This window comes from Canis lupus, chromosome 28, assembly GCF_048164855.1.
Source record: "Canis lupus baileyi chromosome 28, mCanLup2.hap1, whole genome shotgun sequence".
In the NCBI taxonomy this organism is placed as follows: Eukaryota; Metazoa; Chordata; class Mammalia; order Carnivora; family Canidae; genus Canis; species Canis lupus.
In genome coordinates, this window is record NC_132865.1 from 24,393,523 (window position 1) to 24,417,795 (window position 24,273).

Sequence of the window (24,273 nt, forward strand, 5' to 3'; positions counted from 1 at the left end):
CATTCAAAACAGCACTGGTTGCTTTAGAAAATGAGACTTATGTACCAGCTTTTTAAAATTAATGTAAGCGGGTACCTGAGTCGCTCACTTAAGCATCTGCCTTCAGCTCAGGTCATGATCCCAGGGTCCTGGGATCGAGCCCTGCATCAGGTTCCTTCCTCAGTGGGGAGTCAGCTTCTCTCTTTGCCTCTCCACCCTGCTGTATTTTTCTCTCTCAAATAAATAAATAAAATATTTTAAAAAATAATAAAACAAATGGAAGCTTTGGACTAAGAACAATATACAGTTGTTCTTACTGTGGATAAATATGTGCTTTTGCTCAGTTTAGAACATCAAAGGTACCAAATCAAAGTCTGACACAAGCTAAAAGTTATTTTAAAATTTCATTTGATTTCTTTCACTTTCATTTCTCATTTTTCAGTAACGAGCTGGTAATTTCCATTTTTTCAAGCTCCCATAAAATTCAGTTAGTACTTATGATTCCTCTGCAAAGAAACTGTGCTAGAAATTCTTAAGTTGCGTGTTATCCAGCTGAAAATAGTTTTCCTATATCGTTTCTATGATATGAGAACTATATACTTCTTGAATAAGTCTCTTAATACACAGGACACCTTGGTGGCTCAGTGGTTGAGAGTATGCCTTCGGCTCAGGGCATGATCCTGGGATCCAGGGACAAGTCCCACATCGGGCTCCTTGTGGGAAGCCTGTTTCTCCCTCTGCCTGCCCCCCCTCTGTCTCTCATGAATAAATAAAAATTTTTTACGTGTCTTAAAAACACTTATAATCCTTCATCAGGGTCTTATTTATTTTTTAAATTGTTTAAAATAATCCAAAACTTTGGTGTTTCACACACAAAAATCAGTGTGGGGGAGGAGAAAGTGATACAAGAATCACTGAATCCATGTATGGCAGGGAGATAGTAATTGCTGTAAATGAGAATAAAGAGGGAAAGCTAATGAGTTGAAAAGAGTCATGGCATGGATTTCAGATGCACTAGGATTCCTGAAGGAAGAGGAGGAAATGGCTGGGAAGCAGCACTGGGAAACACGGAAGACACACTACCTCTCCTACAGAGCCAGAGGCATGTGGCTTAGCAACAACAAAAAAAATTCTTTCCTCCAGAAGGTTCCTGGGGAGGTAGTGTTATTGAATGACAGGCACATTTCAGTCATGTTTGACAAGAAGATAAAGAGAACAATCAGAGAATAGGCTAAAGAGCATGTGAAATTGAGGAGATCCTGAGTTCCCAGGAGCACAGAGGAAAAATTTGAGCCTATGAGACTGATACATTATTTTTTTAAAAAATTTTGGGGGATTAATAAGTAATTTCTGAAATATTACTTGTTTATCACCTTACCTGTGTTTCCTTTTGCAGTACACCAGAAGATTATCAAAAAGGAAAAACACACGTTCTTGAATATTTCCAGAAGAAATTTTCAATAAGACGCCACACATGAGCATTTCAGTGCAAGTGTCGGTAATGTTGGATCCCTAAGTCAGAAAAAATGGAGATAATCTCTGATTACTTAACAGAAACATTTGTGTGTAATTCTTGTTCTCCTTAAAGTCTGTTTGTTTTTATTTTAAGATACAATATATGGACAGGATGCAAGTTCAGACACCATAAATATTTATGCACTAGATGGAGGTCTCCTTCCCTCCTAGACTCCTCCTGGTGAGTCTCAGCAGATACAACTGTGGTTAAGAGATTCTGGGTCTGCTTTTAGCTCTCTTACACATGTATGGATATATACGTATATAAAGATGGTGATACATATTACCTATGTTCTTTTAAAAAGAGATGATTTCAAACTGTTGTATAACATCCATGTCCCTAATACACCTTTCCTCCTCCTCTCTTTCCCTGGAATGGGAAAAGAACTCCATGGACACGTCACAAAGTACATGAAATTCTCTAAATTTTTGGCAGGCCTCAATTTATATATCCACTCCTAGGAGGGAAAGAAGAAGAAGAAGAAGAAAGAAGAAGGAAGAAGAAGGAAGAAGAAGAAGAAGGAAGAAGAAGGAAGAAGAAGAAGAAGAAGAAGAAGAAGAAGAAGAAGAAGAAGAAGAAGAAGAAGGAAGAAGAAGAAGAAGAAGAAGAAGAAGAAGAAGAAGAAGAAGAAGAAGAAGAAGAAGAAGAAGAAGAAGAAGAAGAGATTAATGGGGAAAAAAAATAAAGAGAGCAACCTTCCCTGGAGCCTTTGGAGTAGTTAAAAGTTAGCATAGGCACACTCATTCATTAAATAAGCTTTCAACGGGTGCTCACTACAGTCATAGGATTAGGGGCAAAACTAAGTCTTAACACAAGCACTACCCACTGAGAGGAGCCACAAGGTGGAAGGAGCCTGGTGAGCTAAAGATGGAGGAAAGCTATGCATTAAAGCAGAGTACAGGCATCCAATCGTTGTGTGAGCTGATCAAAAACATCTATTTTGAGCTCTTAAAATGTGGTAGTCTATTTGTTTCTACAACCTAAACTATCATAACTAATGCATTAAGTTGGACAAAAAAAAAAGTTTTCAGTAGATAGCCATTTTAAGCATGCTCTGCAAGAATATTTCTATTTTCAATATGTCTGGTTTCTTTAAATCCAGGAATAAATTTCTGATTTTTTAAAAACTTATTTTATTTTTATTTTTGATATTTAAAACTCAGAACATTAATTTTAAATTGTGTATTTCCACAGTAATCATTGACATAGTTTTTCTGATTGCTTATGAAATTTTATTTATTATTTTTTTAAGATTTTATTCATTCATGAGAGACACAGAGAGAGATAGAGGCAGAGACACAGGCAGAGGGAGAGGCAGGCTCCAGGCAGGGAGCCCGATGTGGGACTCGATCCCAGGACTCCAGGATCACGCCCTGGGCGGAAGGCAGGTGCTAAACTGCTGAGCCACCTAGGGATCCCTGCTTATGAAAAAAATTTTTTTAAAGATTTTATTTATTTATTCATGAGAGACACAGAGAGAGGCAGAGGGAGAAGCAGGCTCCTCACAGGGAGCCTGATGTGGGACTCGATCTCTGAACCGGGGATCACGCCCTGAGCCAAAGGCAGATGCTCAACCGCTGAGCCACCCAGGCGTCCCCTGCTTATGAAAATTTAAATCACAGTGACAAGTCATATGTATCAACATGAAACTTCCCAAGTGGGAAGTTGAGAGAATGTGATCCTGTTAAGTATCTATATTACAAACACATTTTATTTTATTTTTTGTTTTTATGTTTCACTTAAGTATTTTGTTTTATTAAGTTTTTTATTTTAATTCCAGGGTAGTTAACATACAGTGTTAAACTAGTTGGAGGTGTACAATATAGTGATTCAGCAATTCCAGGCATATCTCAGTGCTCATCATGATAAGAGTACTCTTAATCCCCTTCACCTCTTTCACCCAACCCCTAACCAATCTCCCCTCTGGTGACCATCTGTTACAAAACATTGTAGATTTAAGATATTTCCCTTTCTCTTTTCCTTTTATCATAAAAATGGACATATAACTGGAGATCTATCAAAAATATACACAATTTCATATCCCTCATCATGTGATAATTAAGTAAAAACTGTCATCAAATATGAATATAAAGTCCAATTTCAGTGGCAATGATTTTTTTATTTAAATACTATTCCTACCCAAGAAAAAAAATTAACACAGAATACTTTTAAAAATGTAAACAAGGAGGGATGCCTGGGTGGCTCAGCAGTTGACCGTCTAACTTTGGATCAGGGTGTGATCCTGGAGTCCAGGGATCGAGTTCCACATCAGGCTTCCTGCATGGAGCCTGCTTTTCCCTCTGCCTATGTCTACCTCTCTTTCTCTGTGTCTCTCAGAAATAAATAAATAAATAAATAAATAAACAAACAAACAAATAAATAAAATCTTTAAAAAATGTAAACAAGGAAACATCACATTGATTCTTGCACAGGGACCTATACAATGTTATAGAAGTGGCTTTATTGATAACAATTTTATGAAAGGTATAAAATACTTCATATTAGACTATTTCTTTTTTTTTTTTAATTTTTATTTATTTATGATAGTCACACAGAGAGAGAGAGAGGCAGAGACACAGGCAGAGGGAGAAGCAGGCTCCATGCACAGGGAGCCCGACATGGGATTCGATCCCAGGTCTCCAGGATCGCGCCCTGGGCCAAAGGCAGGAGCTAAACCGCTGCGCCACCCAGGGATCCCATATTAGACTATTTCTTACAGTAGCCCCAAAAAGCCAAGCAAGGAGGCTAACTTGTTATTTTATTAAAGGGTAACTGCAGATGTTATATTAATTTGCATATTAACCAGTCTTCCAATAAAGTTTCCAATATTAATATAGGTATTAGTAGATGCATTCCTACTTTATAAAAATGTATTTTTTAAAGATTTTATTTATTTGAGAGAGAGAGAGAAAGAGAGAGAGAGAGAGAGCATGAGTTGGGGGGAGCAGCAGAGGGAGAGGTAGAAACAGACTTCCCACTGAGCAGGGAGGCAGACTCGGGGCTCGATCCCAGGACTCTGAGATCATGACCTGAGCCGAAGGAAGCTTAACCAACCTAGCCACCCAGGTGCCCCCTGATTTGACAGAAATCTTAACCATATTTTCTGACCTGGTTGTGATTATAATCTTTATTAGTAAATATAAGAAGAACTTAAGGTAAATTTGAGCTAAGCATGGAGGCCATTTATTCCATCCTCTTACACAGTCTCACAGGATATACTGTCCAAGCTCTGAAGAACTCATGGGAACTATTGTGTAAACTAAAAAGTGGATATATTATTCCTGATGATAAAAATAACTGACAACCACACCAAACGTTGCCATAAGTAAGGCCAACACAATCTCCCTTTGTAAACTTAACCTGTTTGGAAAGCTGTACCATAATCAGAAAGAATCCTGACAGAAGTAAAAACAAAACAACAACAAAAACAACAACAAAAAACACTCAACCAGACAGTAACAGAGGAAGAGGACATGATTTCTGACCCTCACTGCTAGTTTCACCACTGCCGCTACCCCTGCCCCCTTGCCCCACTCTCGTCTTCCCATGATCTGCCTGCGGGTTATTGGGACTGCTCTTCCCCATCAAGCTCTTATTTGTTCACATCTTTTGTCTTGTCAGTGCCACAAAGACTTTCTGCTGAGGACAAGCTCCCCAGCTGAGAAAAACCATCTTCCGTCCTGTGAATGGAGTGAACAGACTAGCCAGGCCACGCTAGCTAATGCACCAAATATTCTCATAGGTTTGGTGTTTGAGAGATTGAGCACTGCCCGTCAGCAGCTGAACCTTTGATTTATAATAAAAAGGCAAATTTTATAGAAGGGCACTCGTTTAGACCGTAGCATTAGACAAGTCAGAGGCATACCCGGAGTGCTAGAGGAGGGTCTTTGACAGAACATATAGACAGGGCTAGAGTTGCTTGTTTATGTACCAAGAAGGGAGAGACAGAGAGAGAGAGAGAGAGAGAGAGAGAGGATGGGTGGGAGGGCAGGAAAGAGGACCAGAGGGCAGAAAGGATGCTCTTGGTAAATTAGAATTAGAGTAGTTTGTAAGCAATGAGCTAACACAATCTGCCACTTGGACAGAATCATCCATAGTCTGTCTCTCAGTGTGTCTCTCTCTCCTTGCTCTCTCTTTTCTCTGCTTCCAGTACTAACTACACTTCAAATGACTCCTCAGATCTGTGGCTATGTTCATGCCTTCTAGCCAATGTAGAAAAGGATATTAGTATTAAATTTATACAAAGAATTAACAGACAATATATGTAAAACTCCCAGCACAATGCCCAGTACAGAAAAGGACTCCATAAGGGCTACTACAATTATCATTGCTAGCTCTTTTAAAGGTGATGACATCAAGCCCAACCATTTTGCTATGCTTCGAAGTGTATCTTCCAATACAATCATAATGTCATTCATATTACATTTTACTAAATCCTACTGAGATATGTCTATCATTGAGGTGAGTTGTCTTTAACAGCAAGATTTAAGAATTAGTACAGTATCTACCTTTACCATCTTTTACCATAGTAATCTACTATCATCACATGAAATCTCTTCAGTAATAATTAAATAATTCCCAGAGAATTGCTTATGTACTTAAAGGAATCTCTGTCAAACATATACATTTGTCTAAAAAACTTCATTCTAAAAGAATGCCTTGTAGCATTTCTCTTTATACCACGTGTATCTTGTAGATGATAAAGTATGACCATCTTGCTCTTGACTTACCATGACTGAATCTGTACATTATTTCTATGACAACAGAAATCTGTCGGGACACCTGGGTGACTCAGTCAGTTAAACGTCAGCCTTCCGCTTGGGTCATGATCACAAAGTACTGGGATCAAGCCCCACGTTGGACTCCCTGCTCAGTGTAGAGCCTGCTTCTTCCTCTCCCTCTGCCACTCCCCCCAGTTCATGCTCTCTCTCTCACTCTGGTCTCTGTCTCTCTCAAATAAATAAATAAAATCTATTAAAAACATCTATCATTATTTCTATGACAATCATTAAGAATTTTTTAACCACAGGTATGTACAATATTATAAATATTGAAGAAAATTTGACCAAGTGTATATATAGTCTTATGTATAGTATGATGTGCCTCTCACGTCAAATCCATCCCATCTACAAGTAGATACTTAATAAATGTCTCTTTTTAAATAATGTTCTGGTATTTTTTCTCCCCACTACATGATAAATCTACCTTTCTCTGTAGTAAAAAAAAAATCTCACAACTTTTATCTTTAAAGTAAATGAAGGGATGCCTGGTGGCTCAGAGGTTGAGCATCTGCCTTTGGCTCAGGGTGTGATCCCAAGTCCCATATCGGGCCACCTGTATGGAGCCTGTTTCTCCCTCTGCCTGTGTCTCTGCTCTCTCTCTCTCTCTGTGTCTCTCACGAATAAATAAATAAAATTTTAAATATATATATAAAGTAAATGAAATTTATTATATTTTGAAATTACGTGAATTTCTTTTCACTTATCTAGAAATACCAGGAGAGTTTGTGGGGTTAGGAATAAAGAAGTCAAGCTATAAAATTCACAGGAGAAATTGAAATAAAGTATGGCTGTGAGCATCAGATTGCTAGGTAAGACTCAGGAGCACTAAAGTCTATCAAAATGACGTCAGACAAGTGAACTAGAAAATAAAAAATGTGGAAGCAAGAAAACAAGCCAGGCAGATCATCAGAAGAGAGCAAAGCCTCTAGGGCAATGGTTCTCAAAGTTTATAATTTAGAAGACACACCTGATGGGCCTATTAAAATTTCCAGGTCCCCTGGCACTACCTTCAGAGATTGAAACTGAGTAAAGCTGGGGTAGGTCCCAAATCATTCCAGTAAGTGCTGATGCATTTGGACTTCAGTACACACCCTAAGACTGCTTTGGAGGCTTTGAGTACTTGAATCCAGGTGCTCAAGGGCACAGTATAGCAAACCTGCTGACATGGAGATAAGGTGGGCACAAGTCTCTGCCTGAGGTAGTCCTGACTGCTTCCCAGGGCAGACTGGTGTTTATCACATTAGCATGTTCACAAATATACCACATGGTCACCTGTGGTATAATTCATCACTGGTGAATATTCACTGAAACCTGCATAATGTTACATAACCTAGCGGGCATTTTATCTGCATTTTTAAAATTGACGCTAATTTTTAAATCTAGATATCTATTTGTTTGCAAATCCATATTTAGTCATTGAACAACCATGTATGATAAACACTTTTCTCTATATGAATACTAAAGTCAGGATTTTAACTTTCAACAATACACCAGACAATGTGTTAAACATTTTCTTGTGTATAAATCTCTAGCAAGTTGGTTTCTGTAAAGTTTTAGAAAGAAAGAGGAGGGAGGGAGGAAAGAAGGAAGGAAGGAAGAAAGAAAAAGGAAAAAGAAAAAAAGAAAGAAAGGGAAAGATGTTTACTTAGTTAAGTCAGCTTTGTATACTGTTTCATCGGTCACCGTGCAGATGTTGAAGGTAGCAAATTATTTCACTTTGGAAAAATAAAACTTAAAAAACTTGAACTATAGAAATACCTTTACAAAGACAGAATTTCATGTGAGTGTGAAAAAAATACAGCCCATGAAAATAAACCAACATTTGAGAGGTAAGGTGTAAAAGAATCATTTTTAAAAAGTAAGAGGGCTTGCATAAATCATTAATTTTGAACTACCCTAAACCCATTACACATAATATAATATGTACATATACATATTTAATGCAGATTTTTTTAAATAATGTTTATCCATATGATTCATAGTTCTGCTGTCTTAGCAATCCCTTAAAAAATAACCAAAATAATGTACTTTTATCATCTAGATGATTTATCTTTTTTAAGTTGTATTTCCCTTTAGAAAGCTACATTTATCATGTAAAATCATGCTTGCAATGAATTATATATAGAGAATTAAATACAGGAAAATCCCAGCAAGGAAGTTACATGAATGGTTCTAATCCTCACTGCTTTTATTAAATCAGGAAAGGAAGGCTGACAGTTCAAGGTGAGAAGTAACCATACATAAATAACTATGACCAGGGGTGGGAGTCTACTCATTCAGTGCATCTCATTCCAAAACCTTCTCTTTCTACTCCAGCCTGTGGAAACCCATGTCATCCCTCTTCCTTCACCATGGCCCTGGCAGTGCAAAGGTGAACTTCAGTGAGGGAAGCCCATCTGTGTATGTCCTTAGACAAAAGAAACAGAACCTGTACTATGGAAATCCATTCACAAAGACTGAATTTCAAGCCACTGCAAGTGTTCAACTCTAATACGAGGAAGGAAAAAAAAAACCTTGCATGGTATGTATTTGTGAACCATAAGCCAGAACAGGATGCTAAGGAGGATTAAAGAACATCAAAGTAGCAGAAAAATGAAACAAATAACGGAAGTAGGTCAGAATCACTGCTACTACCAAAAGAACCAAAAATATCAAAACATATTGAGAAGCCACTGACAATTAATTACTACATAACTACAATATAATTGTATCTGCATTTAATTACCACCCAACCCACTATGTATCAGACACTGTCCTAGATGGCCAGACAGAGATCCAAGGCTTGAGATATGACCCCTGCTCCTGATACTAGTGGAAGAAACAAATATGTAAATATAGAATTAAATGCAGTGTGATCATTGCAATAATAGAGCATTAATAAAATGAGAATTGGTATGACTTAACAATGATGAATATTAGGGGCAGCTGTGTGTTTATGATTATATATGTTTATAATTAAGTAGATAGTTCATTCCATGCTGTGGTTTCAGGTTTCAATTATTCTCCAGGGATTTTCTTTGTCAAATTTATGAAGTATGCCACTTAAATATCGCCTTCCAATATGGCGAAGAGATCAGTCTGAAATGAATGGAGCAAACTATGACCTCCCTCATTAAGACCAGGACCTGGAGTCAGTCCATGTTGGCAACACTCCTCACCAATGGCTTCTCTTCTCATTGTGTGTACCTCATGGACAAGATCAGGAGGCAAATAATACAAGTCAGAATCTAATTTGTTAAGTTGAATAATTTTGATTCTATAATTTGAGGTATATAATCATCTGCCAATTATATAGTCAGCATATATGAAAAACTATTAAATTTTAAAGCACCATTACAGAACTTAATGCGGGAAGTATGATGAATTTTCATAGGTGGACAATTCTTAGGTGCCAAAGTATGCTTTCAAAAAATGACAATACCCAGAAAAGACAGCCAGAAGCATGTGTATTTATTTCTTTTATGGCTCCTTTTTAATTTCCAGTGTTTCTACAAACATTAAAATCATGATTTTTGAAGCACTGCAATAATAGAACAAATCCCCACCTCTGAATAGACTGAATAAAAATAATATTGCTAAACCATATCTGGGCTAATTGAAAGGTAAGTCAATTTATGTTAACAAGTTCTCTTAACATATTATATAAGGGTTTATTACTGATTCTTTGCAGCTATGAGATGGCAAAAATCATTATAAAGTGAAACTACTCACTAATTATTTGACCCCATTGCTGGCTCTCCCTGCTTAACACCAGAGTCGAACTCATTCATCTCGTCAACTAAATGTTGAATGTTAATACCAGAAAAACACAGACTGCAGAGAGAAGGCATAATCTTGGCAAAGATGAAAGATGACAGGAGGCCTTGAAACTTCCCCTAATCATATGCAAAGCATTGACAGATGAAGATCTAACAGAGCTAGGCCCACTCACTGTGGAAGAAAAGAAAATTGACAAGAATGACAATTAGATGGATGTTTTATAAGAGAATGGTTTCAATATCAAGAGAGTGTCTCGAGAAAATGAATGAAGCACTTGAATATTCTTTCAAAAAAAACTTTAAAACTACTAGAAAAGTTAAACATGAAATGAAGGATACCACCTCATTTTATCACATGATGCCATAAAATGTGTACCCCACCCCCTGCAAGAGATTCAGCATTTGACTCACTCTTTTTGAGATTCAACTAATTAACTGAAGTTATAACCTAGATTCTGTCATATATTAGATAAAACAAATTAATAACAAATGTTCATTTTACCAAATGCAGTCCCAATCCAGCTTCCCCGCCTCTCCCACTTAGTAAATTCTGCTCCCCTTTCTAAATCCATTCACTTTCAATAGCCTTTTTCCCAAACTACTTATCCTTAAATAACAAGGTCATCTATAAATCAACTCTGTCTCAAGGCAGTGGACAAGTTTGTATCTACCAAATCTCCTTGTAGAGAAGAAAAAGGAAACAAGTTTCATCACAACCTCTGTTAGACTCACACTCATGAAGAGTGTGAGAGAACATGATTTGAAGTCAATACATTGTCAGACACAAACTTAATCATATGCAAAGCAGCAAACAGATGTTAAGATGGTCTTCTATCATTATATTTCTTCATGTAAGAAGGTAACCAAGGAGTCAAATTTCTATTATTTCTTTTTACTCTCTAAAACACAAAAACAAAAAATAAAATAAAAAAATAAAATAAAATAAAACACAAAAACTCCTTTGATCTTATTTTTTCCAACACCTTCATATATTAATAATTCTGCCTCTTATCTTTTAATATAACTTTTTTCAGATTGAGAGATCTACTCCAAATAGGCCATCATGGATGTAAAGCTGAATTACCAAGTAACACAATGCTTATTAATACTCCCCTGTTCATCATGACTCCGGAGATTACAGTTATCATTACAACACTATCAATCAGGCAAAAAGCAGACCAAGACTGAGAATGATCCTGTTCTATGAAATGAATCAGTGACTCTGATTAAACAGCTAATGAACTTCCTTTCCAAGTACACTGATCATTGCCCTACAATTACCTTCAGTAGAATATCTTGTGCAATGTTTTAAATGATGGATAAGACATAAAACTGAGATATAATGAATTATACTAATAAGAGGCAGGACTTAAAAAATGAGCAATTAAACTACACATCTTCTGTGATGGAGGTCACTATGTAAATGCTGACAAAAACCTAATTTCTATAATCAATTTACTTTTAAAGGGTAGGCTATCAAAGAATTAACTGAATTTTTGTCTGAGTGGATATAATATTACACAGTGACAAGGAATACAGGATTTAGAACCAGTCTGTCTATTTTCATATTAAACTCTGCCATCTGTTAGCTATAAGCATTTGGGGTGAATTATATGGCCTTCATCTTTAAAATCTGTGTAATGGGGATTAAAATAACTCAGAAAACTGTTAAAGGCTCACCAAGATTGTGTACAATGGATCAGCCTTTCCTCAAAAGGAAAGGGGATGATTGGCAACCAAGGACCCCTGACCTCCCCTAAACAAATTTACCTAGGCAAGATTAGAGGAATCTTAGATTTTGATCCTAAATCTTGAGTGATGTAATGTAAGTGTGGAAAAACTTATGAGAAAAAAATTGAAAATAAAAAAATTATTAGAGCCTATTCATTTTAGCTAGGGCACTGATGAGCCTGCCTACCACCATGGAGAGTATAGCTTTCTTATTGATTCTGTGAAGTACTCCATATCTTTTAAATTAATGTTTCTTTCAGTTTCTGTGGCTTAGAACTATCTAACTTTAACTGAAGTGATATAACATCTTCAGTAGACAGGTGCATATATTAGACCAATGGGAATTTCTCAAGGGTAAAATCCTGCCACTGAACCAGAGCTTTAAAATACTACTCATTGGGCAGCCCCGGTGGCTCAGCGGTTTAGCGCCACCTTCAGCCCAGGGCCTGATCCTGAAGATCGGGGACAGAGTCCCACATTGGGCTCCCCGCATGGAGCCTGCTTCTCCCTCTGCCTGTGTCTCTGCCTCTCTCTCTCTCTCTCTGTGTGTATCTCTCATTAATAAATACTTTTTTTTAAATCTTACAAAAATAAATTAAATAAAATACTACTCATTTGCATAGCATTTTACAGTATTCAAAGCACTTCTACTTATTTCCTTTGACTCCTGCAATAACCTACACTGTATGTAGGAGAGTCTGATGTACTACCGCCAAACTAAGGGTAAGAGCCTGGATTAGGGATGAAGTATGCTCAAAAGCCAGGTTTCTGCACTAGGTCATCTGATTTGGGAACCAAAAATTTCAATCACTTGTCTACCTAAACTCCAGGAATGTAATGATAATTTACAGCACAAAATACTAGATAGGCTAGATACCTGACAGATTTTACTATAAAAAACCTTCATTTGATTAATGGGAAAATAAGACCTTGGATAATTAAGTGAAATAAATAATCCACCTAAAGTAGAAATAACACAAATTCACTGTGTATCAGAATCAGACCCAATTCAAGAGATTTTACTGGAGCAAGCGTTTCATCCGTAAGGTGATCCTAAAAGGCCTGCAATGAGGAGGTCCCAGCAAAGGAACTAGACAGGGAGCTGTTTCCCAACCTTAGCTCAAGGCTTCTCACCTCACAGGCTCTCTAAGGAACTCTGTTCTTGGCCCACATGCCACCTGACATCTTCCCCTGGCCCTGTCCTAACCCCACTAGAGCCACTCTAAACATATATAAAGCTGTCTGCAAGCTGAGCAGTAATCCTTGTTTGCAATTCAAAGAAAGCTCTTTAACTATCCCCCTTCCCTCCCAGGGCCTGCCTTCAGCCCTCTGTCCTGTACATGTCTGGAGTCCTATCAGCAGTTTCTCCTAAGCTTCCAGGAAGGAACCAGAGCCTTCCCCCTCTCTCCAAGGTGGTGGACTGAGGTGGGGAATCAAGTTCTTATCACAAGTCACCAACCAGTTGGCTGGGTCTTCCTCCAAGCTGCATTCCCTCAACATCCCAAAAACCTCCAAAGCAGCATGCCTATGTCTTATGCAATCATATTCAAATCCTACTCAAGTAGAATCTGCATTGCTGCCCTTTTTGGGACCCAACACTCATATGATCTCCTCTGTGCATGCCCGAACTGTAGTCATATCTGAATTCCTGCAGCTCCTTTCCTCTATCCTGATGCCCCATCTTCCTCTTGCACTCCAACTGTTTGTTGTAAATACAAGGCTGGGGGGATAGAGGCACCCACTGTTATGAGCTGTATATGACACAGTATGATCCACACATTCTTCCTTTGAGTAACTGGAATGCTCAGTGCAAGAAATATCAACACTTTTCAAAGAATGTCTTATTTTAGGGCCCTGGGTGGTCAGTTGGTTAAGCATCTGCCTTCAGCTAAAGTCATGATCCTAGGGTCCTGAGATCAGGCCCCATATCAGGCTCCCTGCTCAGTGGGGAGTCTACCTCTTCCTCTCTCTCTGCCTACCACTCTGCATACTAGTGCTCGCTCTCTCTCTCTCTCTCTCTTTCTGTCTCTAATAAATAAATAAAATCTCTTAAAAAAAGGAATCTTTTATTTCTGCAGTAGATTCAATTTATAGGATATACATGAGGAGGAACAAAATTATGAAAGATTCCATTTCCCTAGAGTACCCAGAAGAATCTGTGAAATTTTGTTTTGGTAAAAGTTCTGGCAGATATCAATGAAAAACCCTGCAATTTAAAGCAAGTTTGGATTCTCTTCCAATGTTTGAATGACAACAGAATGACAAAAGCAAACAAGTCCATTTTCCTCATCTCAGCAGGATAACCGCTCCCTAGGAAAGGAATTATCATCATGAATCAACTGTAAAACACACAACCATTTTAATTGACTGAAATAAGTAGCATTCATGCTGAAATACGAGGTCACCCTGGACACTTGAAATCAAAGAATATAGATGAGGAGAAAGCTTAGATCCCAACTAGTATTTGAAAAGTTTCATGGTAAAGAGTGGATAAATAGGGGAATTCCCAGAGGTCAATATTTGAGATTTCTTTGCAAATCCAAGTGGATATAATTTTAAATATAAATGTGAACTAACATATTGAAGATATGAAACAAATTAGTCAATTATAAAGCCCTAAAGATAAAAAGCAATCCACTAGAATATGTGTGACACATTATTTGGTTGGAAACATTTTAAATCTTTATACCTTTAAAAAATTAACTACTTGCTTTATAAAAATAAGTTATCCTAGTTGAAAGTTCATGCTCATCTCAATTAAGTCAATTTATAAAAACAAAATTTTAGTTTATGCTTTAATATGCACTAAAATAAAATAAGGTTCCAACCCCATGAAATAATGGGGATTCAAAGTTACCATAGATGAAAACATATTACAGATTCTGAATAGAATCTAAATATCGCTCTTCATTTGTTTTATCATTAAAAAAATCTTTCTCTAATGAATCATAAATCCATAAAACTTTTCATCTCGAATGGACCTTAAAAATCATATCATAGACAGTTCCTTCATTTTAGAAATGAAGAAATTCAAATTTAGAGATATAAAGTGAGCTTAAAATGAAATTCATCATCAAACACCTAATTTAGAATCTGAAAATAACAGTATCACAGAACACGTATGGAGTGTTATTCCCCTTCCTTACTCTCTCCTGGGTTCTGGCTCTGTACTTATTGACCAAAGGAAGACAGGAAAAAGGATAATCAAGGTGCACAAATACTGAAATACCATAGCTTATAACCCATACAATATTAGATGACTCTCTTGCTTTCAGGTTGACATTAAGTCAATTAACTGGCACTTTAAAGGTATTTAAAAATAATAATGACAGCACTTTATGGAAACTGTTACAGCCCTGTGGCATTATCTGGGAAAATGACCATTTATGGTTCTATCCAATGTCAACAATACTACACACAGCTTAAGACACAACAAAACTATTTTAAGTTCCATTGTTGAGTAGAGTGAATGTACCTCCCAGCCTTCAATGTGAGACTGCCATTCCTCTAAAACTTCTAACTTCTCCATCTGCCTCTTGGCCTCGTTTATGTTAGAACAGACAGCTTTCATGGCTTGGAGGGCTTCCATCACTGCTGCGTAGTCACTGTGTTTCCTTGGAGTCCGTTTCAGCAACTCCTGTTTATACACAAAAAGCAAATCACCCTTTGATCTTCAGCTTTCTGGTACAGCAGGTTCAGACTGACCAGGAAATGAAACTGCAGAGATCGTGAGAGCCACTTTCAGAAGTGACATCACAAACTCCACTAAGATGGAGAACAAAAACAAGAGGTTCAATCAATGAATATGCGTTACCCTGATACACATTTTGGAGCTCCTTTACTTCTTTTCCTTAAAATTATGTTGTTTTTAAGAAATAAATTAGCTTTATCCTTTCAGATTGTCAAATATCTCACCTGCAGCATGTAATTTTTTTGTTTGACCTCTGCTCCAACAGAAATAGAATTTTTTATGTTTTCTTAGAGTCTTTAACAGAACATTAAGTCTTTAAATAAATATGTCCCATAATTTCAAAAACAATTTATTTTTTTAAGATTTTATTCATTTACTCATGAGAGATTACAGAAAGAGGCAGAGACACAGGCAGAGAGAGAAGCAGGCTCCATGCAGAAAGCCCAATGCAGGACTTGATCCCAGGTCCCCCAGGATCACACCCTTAGCCAAAGGCAGACGTTCAACTGCTGAGCCACCCAGGAGTCCCTCAAAAATAATTTAAATGCCTAATTTTCTAACACATTTTTGAGAAACTATAAAAACATGTCTTATTTTTAAATAATGTTTTACACTCTAGCAAAAGAAATAATTTATAAGTTCCACAATACCCCATCACTAAAGCAGCAATTTATGCTATTTTCACCAATAACTCAGGTTCACTCTCTGCAATGAAAGAATTGCCATATGCCCTTCAATAGCTTTCTTTTTGTTTGGATTTTTTGGAGGGTTTTTTTGGCAGTTTATGTTTTTTTCCATTCAGGATATCAGAACAAGAGTGATCTTTAATCTTTTAAATATATTAAAAGGTCTTGTTTGTTGTTTAGAAGCACAAAATTAAACATCTTCACCCACTGTCTAGACAGTTGTGACCACATTGCTTTTTAATTAGTCATTTGTTTCTTTACTACAGTTGCCATCATCATGTAACTAACACAATTACAGAAATCCTGAGGCAAGTCTTTAAAAGAATTTTCTTAATTCTTAACATACAGTGGGAAAATATGCTGTTGTTATACTCTCTTGAGGTCTGATTCTGCCATAAACTTTGACCCTGCATTCAGTATCTTCACACTAGGCTCTGCAGAGCCAGCACCAAAAGAATACACATTACATCACTCCCAAGACAAGATTTAAAAACTTATGTTGGAACACAAATCCATAAAAAAGATATGCTGGCTTCTCTAGAAATTCTAAAGTGTAGAAGTATTTGTAAATTATGTGAAGTGGTCAAGGCAGTCTGCAGGCTATGATTTGGGGCCCTATGGAATTGTGCCCAATGGGTATCTGTGGAGTCAAGACATGAATTTAGATAATGTGAAACAGCAAGATAAATGACTAGTAATAATCTTTTGTCAGTTACTTTCTATGAACCCTGTGCTAGTTGGCCAAACCAGTAATTTCAAGTTCCACAAATAAGACCAATATATCTTTTTTTTAACACACAGCCTAATCCCTAATGTTTTTCTCTGAATAAATAAAACCATCCAAAATCAAAGAGATTATCAGCACGATGGTACAACAACCACAAAAAATATCAACACCAACATATCTACTACAAGTAAATGGCTTTTTCATGTTTCTTTGTGAAGATAATCATCCTAAGAAGGGGAAAGATGTCATCTTTCCACTGAAGGTGCTCTGAGTTGATTTTTTTTTCTTTCTAAGTAAGGATGTGTCCATGATTCTATCTTTTGAGAGGTCAGCTGAACCAACCCTATCCAGTGGTCATCCCTATCCAGAAGTGATTTAGAACAACTACGTAGCATGGCGTATTTCTCTTAGTATCACTATCCCTTCTGACTCTTAAAACAAACAAATGCCTGGGATTCCAAAATCAGGTCCAGGAAGAACTGAAGTGATCTGAGTCACCAAGTCAGAAGTCTGGAAGGACTCTCAGAAAGACAAGAGTCACATCTGCATCAATCTTCCTCACCTTCTGAAGACCACACTAAAACTCTGCAGAACTGGAGATCCATGTGTTAGCTTCTCTCCGTGGCTTAACCAAGTAATTTTAACTTGTTTTTTAATAAGAAGAAACTGTTTTCAAAGAAATTTTACACAAAAAAACAATTATGCAACTCACAGAAGTTGTAGTTAAAAAATGTTTTTTAGTTCAAATTCCTTACATTTATTTCTCAAAAAATAAATCAAGAAGAACACCAGTTAATATGTGCATAATATTGGGGAGTATTTTAAAAATTTAGATAGCAAGTAATAATTTATTAAAATAAATTAGAATCAAATATATATGAGTAAATAACAGCTAACATATATGGAGTACATACTGTGCTAATGATTTACATTAAACAATTCAATTACTATTTCTATGTAATACCTTTTCCATATGTATATGTATGTATATACACACATACATAAACAGATATACATATCCAATATACACATTCTTGCAGACATACACTATAATTTCATCCTTATTATTTCTGTTTCATATATAAAAACCCAAGGCTTTAAGAGATTAGATTACGTGTTCAGCCACACCGCTAGTAAGCAGAATACTTAGGACTGGAGCTCAGAGCTCATGTGCTTAACCACCATCCCCAACTGCCTGTGCTGCTATTGTAGTTCCAAAAACTACCATTTCCAGAATTGCTATTCTAATCTTTTTGCACACTCTTGCAGTATAAGCATAATTAGTACATTATAATCTGTTTTTCACAATAAAACTTTTGGTTATTGTAATAAGGCGGTGGACCTACAACAATTACTGGGGCCTATTCTGTTTTCCAGAGGCAGCTTTGCTTAGCACTGTCATCCTACGTCCTATCATTTATTGTCCCATGTGATGCACAGCATTCCTTGTAATAATGATTTAAAAACCAAGTTCTGAAGTTAAGTAACTTTGACTTTGGCTTCATTGCCATCAAGAAGTCGCCAACATTAGGGGAGGTCAAAAAATATGCCAACAGTAGAATTACTTAAGATAAAGAACCCTGTAGATAAAGTGCTATATAAACCAGTCATAAGGTATTTAATGGGATCTATCTTGAAACCAATGCATTTACTCTAAATAAAACTCAAACAAGTTTATTTTCTATAAAAAGCACTATGAGTCTCTTTTCCCAAAAGATTTGTTTCCTAATCTATATATATATATATATATATATATATATATATATATATAGCTATTTTCCCCAGTAACTATGATCTGCCCTTTCTTTAGAAAATCAAATTATTGGGCAACCCCGGTAGCTCAGCAGTTTAGCACCGACTTCAGCCCAGGGCGTGATTCTGGAGACCCGGGATCGAGTCCCGCATCGGGCTCCCTGCATGGAGCCTGCTTCTCCCTCTGCCTGTGTCTCTGTCTCTCTCTGTGTCTCTCATGAATAAATAAATAAAATCTTTAAAAAAAATAAAAAAATTTTAAGACCATCAGCAAAATATGCAGACACAAGGAAAACACTATAGTGAAATAAACACATAAAATACCTTCAAAAGGAGAGGGTACTTGCAAATTCTTTGTATTGGTGTTACTAAATATCCTTCCAGGGGAACATCTGTGTTCTTCCGTCCTCCAAGTAGCATGCAGTTCTGCAGTAGAAATAAAAATAATTAATTACATATTTTAAACCTGAAAACATGAAGTTTTCTTCTATCATAAAGTTTTCTGCTAAAAACATGTGAAAGCCTACCTCTATCTCTGAGATGAACCCATGCAATCACAAATAACATTTACAGAAGACAAAGAAGTATTTTCCCATTTCATATTAGTTATAGAAACCAAAATATGTTCTGAGTATATATCCTGAAAATTAATTTATATATATTATCCTGACTATGAAGTCTGAGGGAAAAGAAATAGGATAGAGACAGAGGAATGGATGGATGGATGGAGAGACAGATGGATGAATGGACTAATGGATGAATAAATAATAGACACAAAAATACACAGATCAATTCTGCTTATAAAGGGAGTTGTACTGTAGCTGAATTATGGTGTTATGTTGTGTTGTGTTGTGTTGTGCTGTGTTGTAAAGAGCAGGCCTGGAGACAACTGGGTTCTATACATCCTCTGCCACTGACTAGTGATGCAACTTGGGCTGATTTAAGAATGCTAGGGGCAGCCTGGGTGGCTCAGTGGTTTAAGTGCCTGCTTTCAGCCCAGGGCATGATCCTGGAGTCCCAGGATCAAGTCCCATGTCGGGTTCCCTGTATGGAGCTTGCTTCTCCCTCTGCCTGCGTATCTGCCTCTCTGTCTCTCTCTCTCTCTGTCTCTTTCTCACTGTGTCTATCATGAATAAATAAATAAATTAACAAAAAAAAAAAGAATGGTAGTTTTTCTGTCTGTAAAACTGGCAAGTTTCAACCAAGTGATTGCTAAGTCATTTTTAGCTGGCATACCTAGAATACCTGACCAGTGACACTGGCCAGCCAGCCTCAGATAAGGAGGTCAGCTATGATCTCCAAAGAGGCAAGATGAATGGAGAAATCTCAAAATCAGCAGTCAGAGTAGGATGAAATAGAAGAGAAAATCAATTCCGATTAAAAAAAAAAAAAAAGCCTATACTCTCTGAAGCATCTGTTCTTTATTTTATAGTTTAACCATCAATTAAGAAAAAGATTTGAAACTTGTACCAAATCCTGTTTCTGCAATGCCTATCAGAGTGACTGGTAAAAAGAAAGCTGTCGATAAATATGTAATGAAGGGAGAAAAGGGCCCCTCAAATATCTTACAGATAATTTAGCCAACTTTCTACCACCATTTTAAGATTACTGTCCCATATTAGTGGAGAAGAGAGAGCAAGTGCTGAGCAGGAAAAGATGAAAAAGAAAGACTGAGGGTAGCAGAACAAGCCCTTACTGTCCTAAGCTACTTGGCTCTAGCACCAATCTGTGTATTCAAGTCAGCAAGACTAATATCATCACTTTAAGTTCACTCAGACACTTTAGAAGTAAGTGTTCTGACTCAAGCATGCTCTTTGAGGGCTTCATCCCCTATTGCAATCAGTTTATCAAAATATTCTTTCCAACTCCGCATGGTATTGCCCCCAGAGGAACCGTATGAAACACATCTAGGTATATCCCATTATATTTCCAATGATGTTTCGGTATTCTTTACAAGTCAGCACCTCTTATAAATATGGTCACCCCCTTTACCTAGCTGTGGGTTGAAGTACCCTAAGAAACTCATGACTGCTTAACAACATGCTATTAATGCCTTGTCTAATAGTACTGTACAGATTATGAACTGTCTTCATAATAGCAGAGCTTGGGTTGCCAATTTAGGCTATCTGATGAAAGCCAGCTCTCTCCTAATGTGTTCATGAAGAATGTCTTCTAAATGAGCTCCCAGAGATTTCCCTGATCGTGAAAACTTAACTGAGTTGGCAGCATATACAGGTACCCCAGATAATACCATCACCACATCTGTAAACTCTTACCTGTTTTTCCAAGGGTGATTGTTGTTATTCCCATTTTATAGAAATTGAAAATGACACCAGAGAAATAATGAATTTCCTAAAATCATTTGGATAATTAGTAATCCCTTAGTGCCAGGGCAGGAATTATAAAAGCCAGGTTTCCTATCAGACTGTGCTATAGGATCATCTAAAATCAGCACTCTCGAGACTTTACTGGCATGGCTTGATACAATTCAATTAATAAACTACACCCAGGCAAACAAAGAGTCAACTCTGCTGAGAACAGAATGAATTCACTAAGATGACAAAGTTCTAACACTTTATGAAGAGCCCTAAAATTTTAGTGCCATAGGAGCCCCTTCTGGCTGTGGCAGAGAAAAAGTATCAGTAAATCCTTTTCCCAAAAAACAACTGTAATACTCAGCAAAATTGTCAAATTCCCAGGGCTCTGGAAATCAGCTAAAGTCAAACAAAAAAAAACTAAGAAGTGTTTATTCGTGAAGAGCTGCTGTATTTTCAGGTAAGAACAGTGGGAGTCTATGGCATTCTCACCTGAGCTTCTCCCATCTTCCCCCTGCAGCCCCTTGCCCCCCAATGTCCCCAGGTCACCCTGCACAGTGGCCTTATCAAAACTGTACTTTCACAGTGGCTCTATTGCAGTTGTCCCATCACAGGGGCCCTAACACAGCAATAGGCCCTGAAAACCTGATGGGACTGAAGAGAGGAAAAATCTCACACACAGGGGTGTTGTCAATAAAATTAGCACACTCTATAAGAAAAATGGAGAATCCCCACAATTCTGTTGGTATGAGATCGCAGCCCTCCTTGGAGCAAGTGTCGTTGTGTGCACATGCAGGAAAGACCCAAGGGGGTTCCCATGGAAAGAAACGGTTTTCAGGTCCAGATCTGACCTGAAAACTGCCTGCCCTTTCAATGTCTTCCCCACCGCCCAAACTCAAACATAGATCTATAGACAAGCTGATTAGCAATGCTTGATCACCTCTAACAAATTGCCAACTGAACTAAGTTAAGCAGTCACTGGAGTTACCCCTAAAAAGAAAGGCTAAATTATAAAACAAAAAACAGAGTAGAGATAGCCACTGCACATACAAGAGTCACAAGTTCTCAAATAAAATCCAGGAAAGTTACTAAAAACAAAACAAAACAAAACAAAAACAAACAAACAAACAAAAAAACAATAACCAACTTCAGGAAATAGACATGATAAATTAAGATGCATATTGTTTTTAGAGCAATCACCCCCCAAAAAAAATTTTTTTAATATAGTTTAAAAAAATCAACAGAGAAAGTAAAACAGTACACTAAGGAAGGTAAAGGAGGAACAGAGGAACAACAACAAGAACAAAATAAACACCCATAGAAAAAATAAAATGGAACATGTCAATAAAACAGTATCAATAATTACATTAAAAGTCAATGAATGGAACACTATAATCAAAGGACAGAGTTTGTCAGACCGGATAGAAAAAAGCATGATCTGACTATATAGAGTCTGCCAGAGGTATGACATAAATACCTAAATACATACATACATAAATAATGGAAAAAATATACAAACAGTACAAGAAGCATCATGGCTGTAATAATATCAGGCAAAATAGACTTTATGAAAAGAAATACCCCTAGAGACAAAGAAAAACATGATCAGTAGAAATATAAATACAAGCATTTTTTTAAAGATTTTATTTATTAATTCATGAGAGACACACAAAGAAAGGCAGAGACACAGGCAAAGGGAGAAGCAGGCTCCCTGTGGGAAGCCCAATGCACGACTGGATCCCAGGACTTCAGGACCACGCCCTGTGGCTCAACCGTGGGGCCACCCATGTGCCCACAATACAAGCACTTTCAATGAATACCTGTTTAACAACAGAGACCCAAAACATATAAGACTAAAACTGACATAATTGAAAGGCAAAATAGACAATGTACCAATTCTACCTATAGATTTCAATATCCTACCCTCAATAACTGACAGAGCACCTAGAGGAAAGGACACAGAAGACAAGAATAACATTATGAACAAAAATGACCTAACATTTATAGAACACTCCACCCAACAGCAGCAGAATATGGATAGTTTTTAAGCACACATGGAACATTCAGAGAAAGAAGAAGATGAAAAAAAAAAAAAAAAAACAGCTCCAGGACAGACCATATGCTAAGCCATAAAAAAGTCTTAATGAATTTAAAAGGACTTAAATGATTTAAATATGTTCTCTGACTAGAATGGAATTAAATTTAAAAAATCAACTATAAGAAGAAGTTGGAAAAATTCCAATATTGGGAAATAAAATAGCAGAATGTTAAAACTGATGATTCTAAGATATTATCCTACCTGCAAGCTCAAACGTTAACATGCTACAGACTCATGGATGTTGAAAGAACACACAAAAGTCCTAAGGCAGAGATAAAGGACTTTTTTATTCCCTACAGCAACAGTAGCAGGAACAGTACCACCATTTTGGGGCTGATTTCCCAAGCCCCAGTTCCCACATGGCAACACAGGGAAGACCAGGTGGCCCATGCACACAGTCAAGAGGACAAGGGACCTGAGGCTAAGAAATGAGTCTTTCACGATGGCAGCAGGCATGAAGGTCCACTGCTTAGGAGGAAGAAAGTATCTCTACCTTCTGAGGCTGCTCGTGATACAAACATCCTTTAAATTGTGGGGCAGAAAAAAGGCAGTCAGTTCCTCTGCTCAGAAAATGTGCAGGAACACAAGTCCATGCAGAACTGCCTTCCAAGACAAACTCTAAATAAAGAATGGACTGAAAACATTACAAAAGAGACTAGACATTTTCAGAAACCGAATGAAAATGAAAACACATGTCAAAATTTATGGAATAAAGTGAAAGCAGTGTATAGGGCAAATTCATAGTTTTAAACACCTCTATTGGAAAAGGCAAAAAGGTCACAATAAAAACTCTTAACAAACTGTGAATATAGTGGAACTTCCTCAACTGGAAAAAGACATCTTTGAAAAAAATCTACAGCTAACATCATACTTAATGATCAAAAAGTGAATGATTTCCCACTAAGATCAGAGAGAAGGTGGGAGTGACTGTTCTTATCACTTCTATTCAACATTGTACTGGTTCTAACCAGTGCAAAAGGTCAGGAAAAAAAAACTATATTGAAAAGGAAGTAGTAAAATTGTCTTTACTCTTACATGACATGATACTATATGTAAAATATCCTAAAGAGTCTACCAAAAAACTACTAGAATTAATACATGAATTTAAACCACAGGTTACAAAAATACACAATAAACAAAAACAAATAAAAGTCAAATGTTTATATGGTAGTCATGAACAATCCAAAAATGAAATTAGGATCCTTCCAGTCACAACAGCATCAAAAAGAGTAAAGTCCT

At 37.0% G+C, this 24,273-nt stretch overlaps 1 protein-coding gene across 1 annotated transcript in view; it reads right to left on the bottom strand.

The window, feature by feature from the left end:
- PREX2 (phosphatidylinositol-3,4,5-trisphosphate dependent Rac exchange factor 2) overlaps window positions 1-24,273 on the bottom strand; it is a 283,911-nt gene that overhangs the window by 182,301 nt on the left and 77,337 nt on the right. Inside the window, exons 5-7 of the mRNA XM_072804340.1 lie at window positions 18,946-19,047; window positions 15,241-15,402; window positions 1,358-1,491 (exon numbers count right to left, since the gene is read on the bottom strand). Coding sequence (XP_072660441.1) covers window positions 1,358-1,491; window positions 15,241-15,402; window positions 18,946-19,047 — 398 coding nt within the window. The remainder of the gene's footprint in view (window positions 1-1,357; window positions 1,492-15,240; window positions 15,403-18,945; window positions 19,048-24,273) is intronic.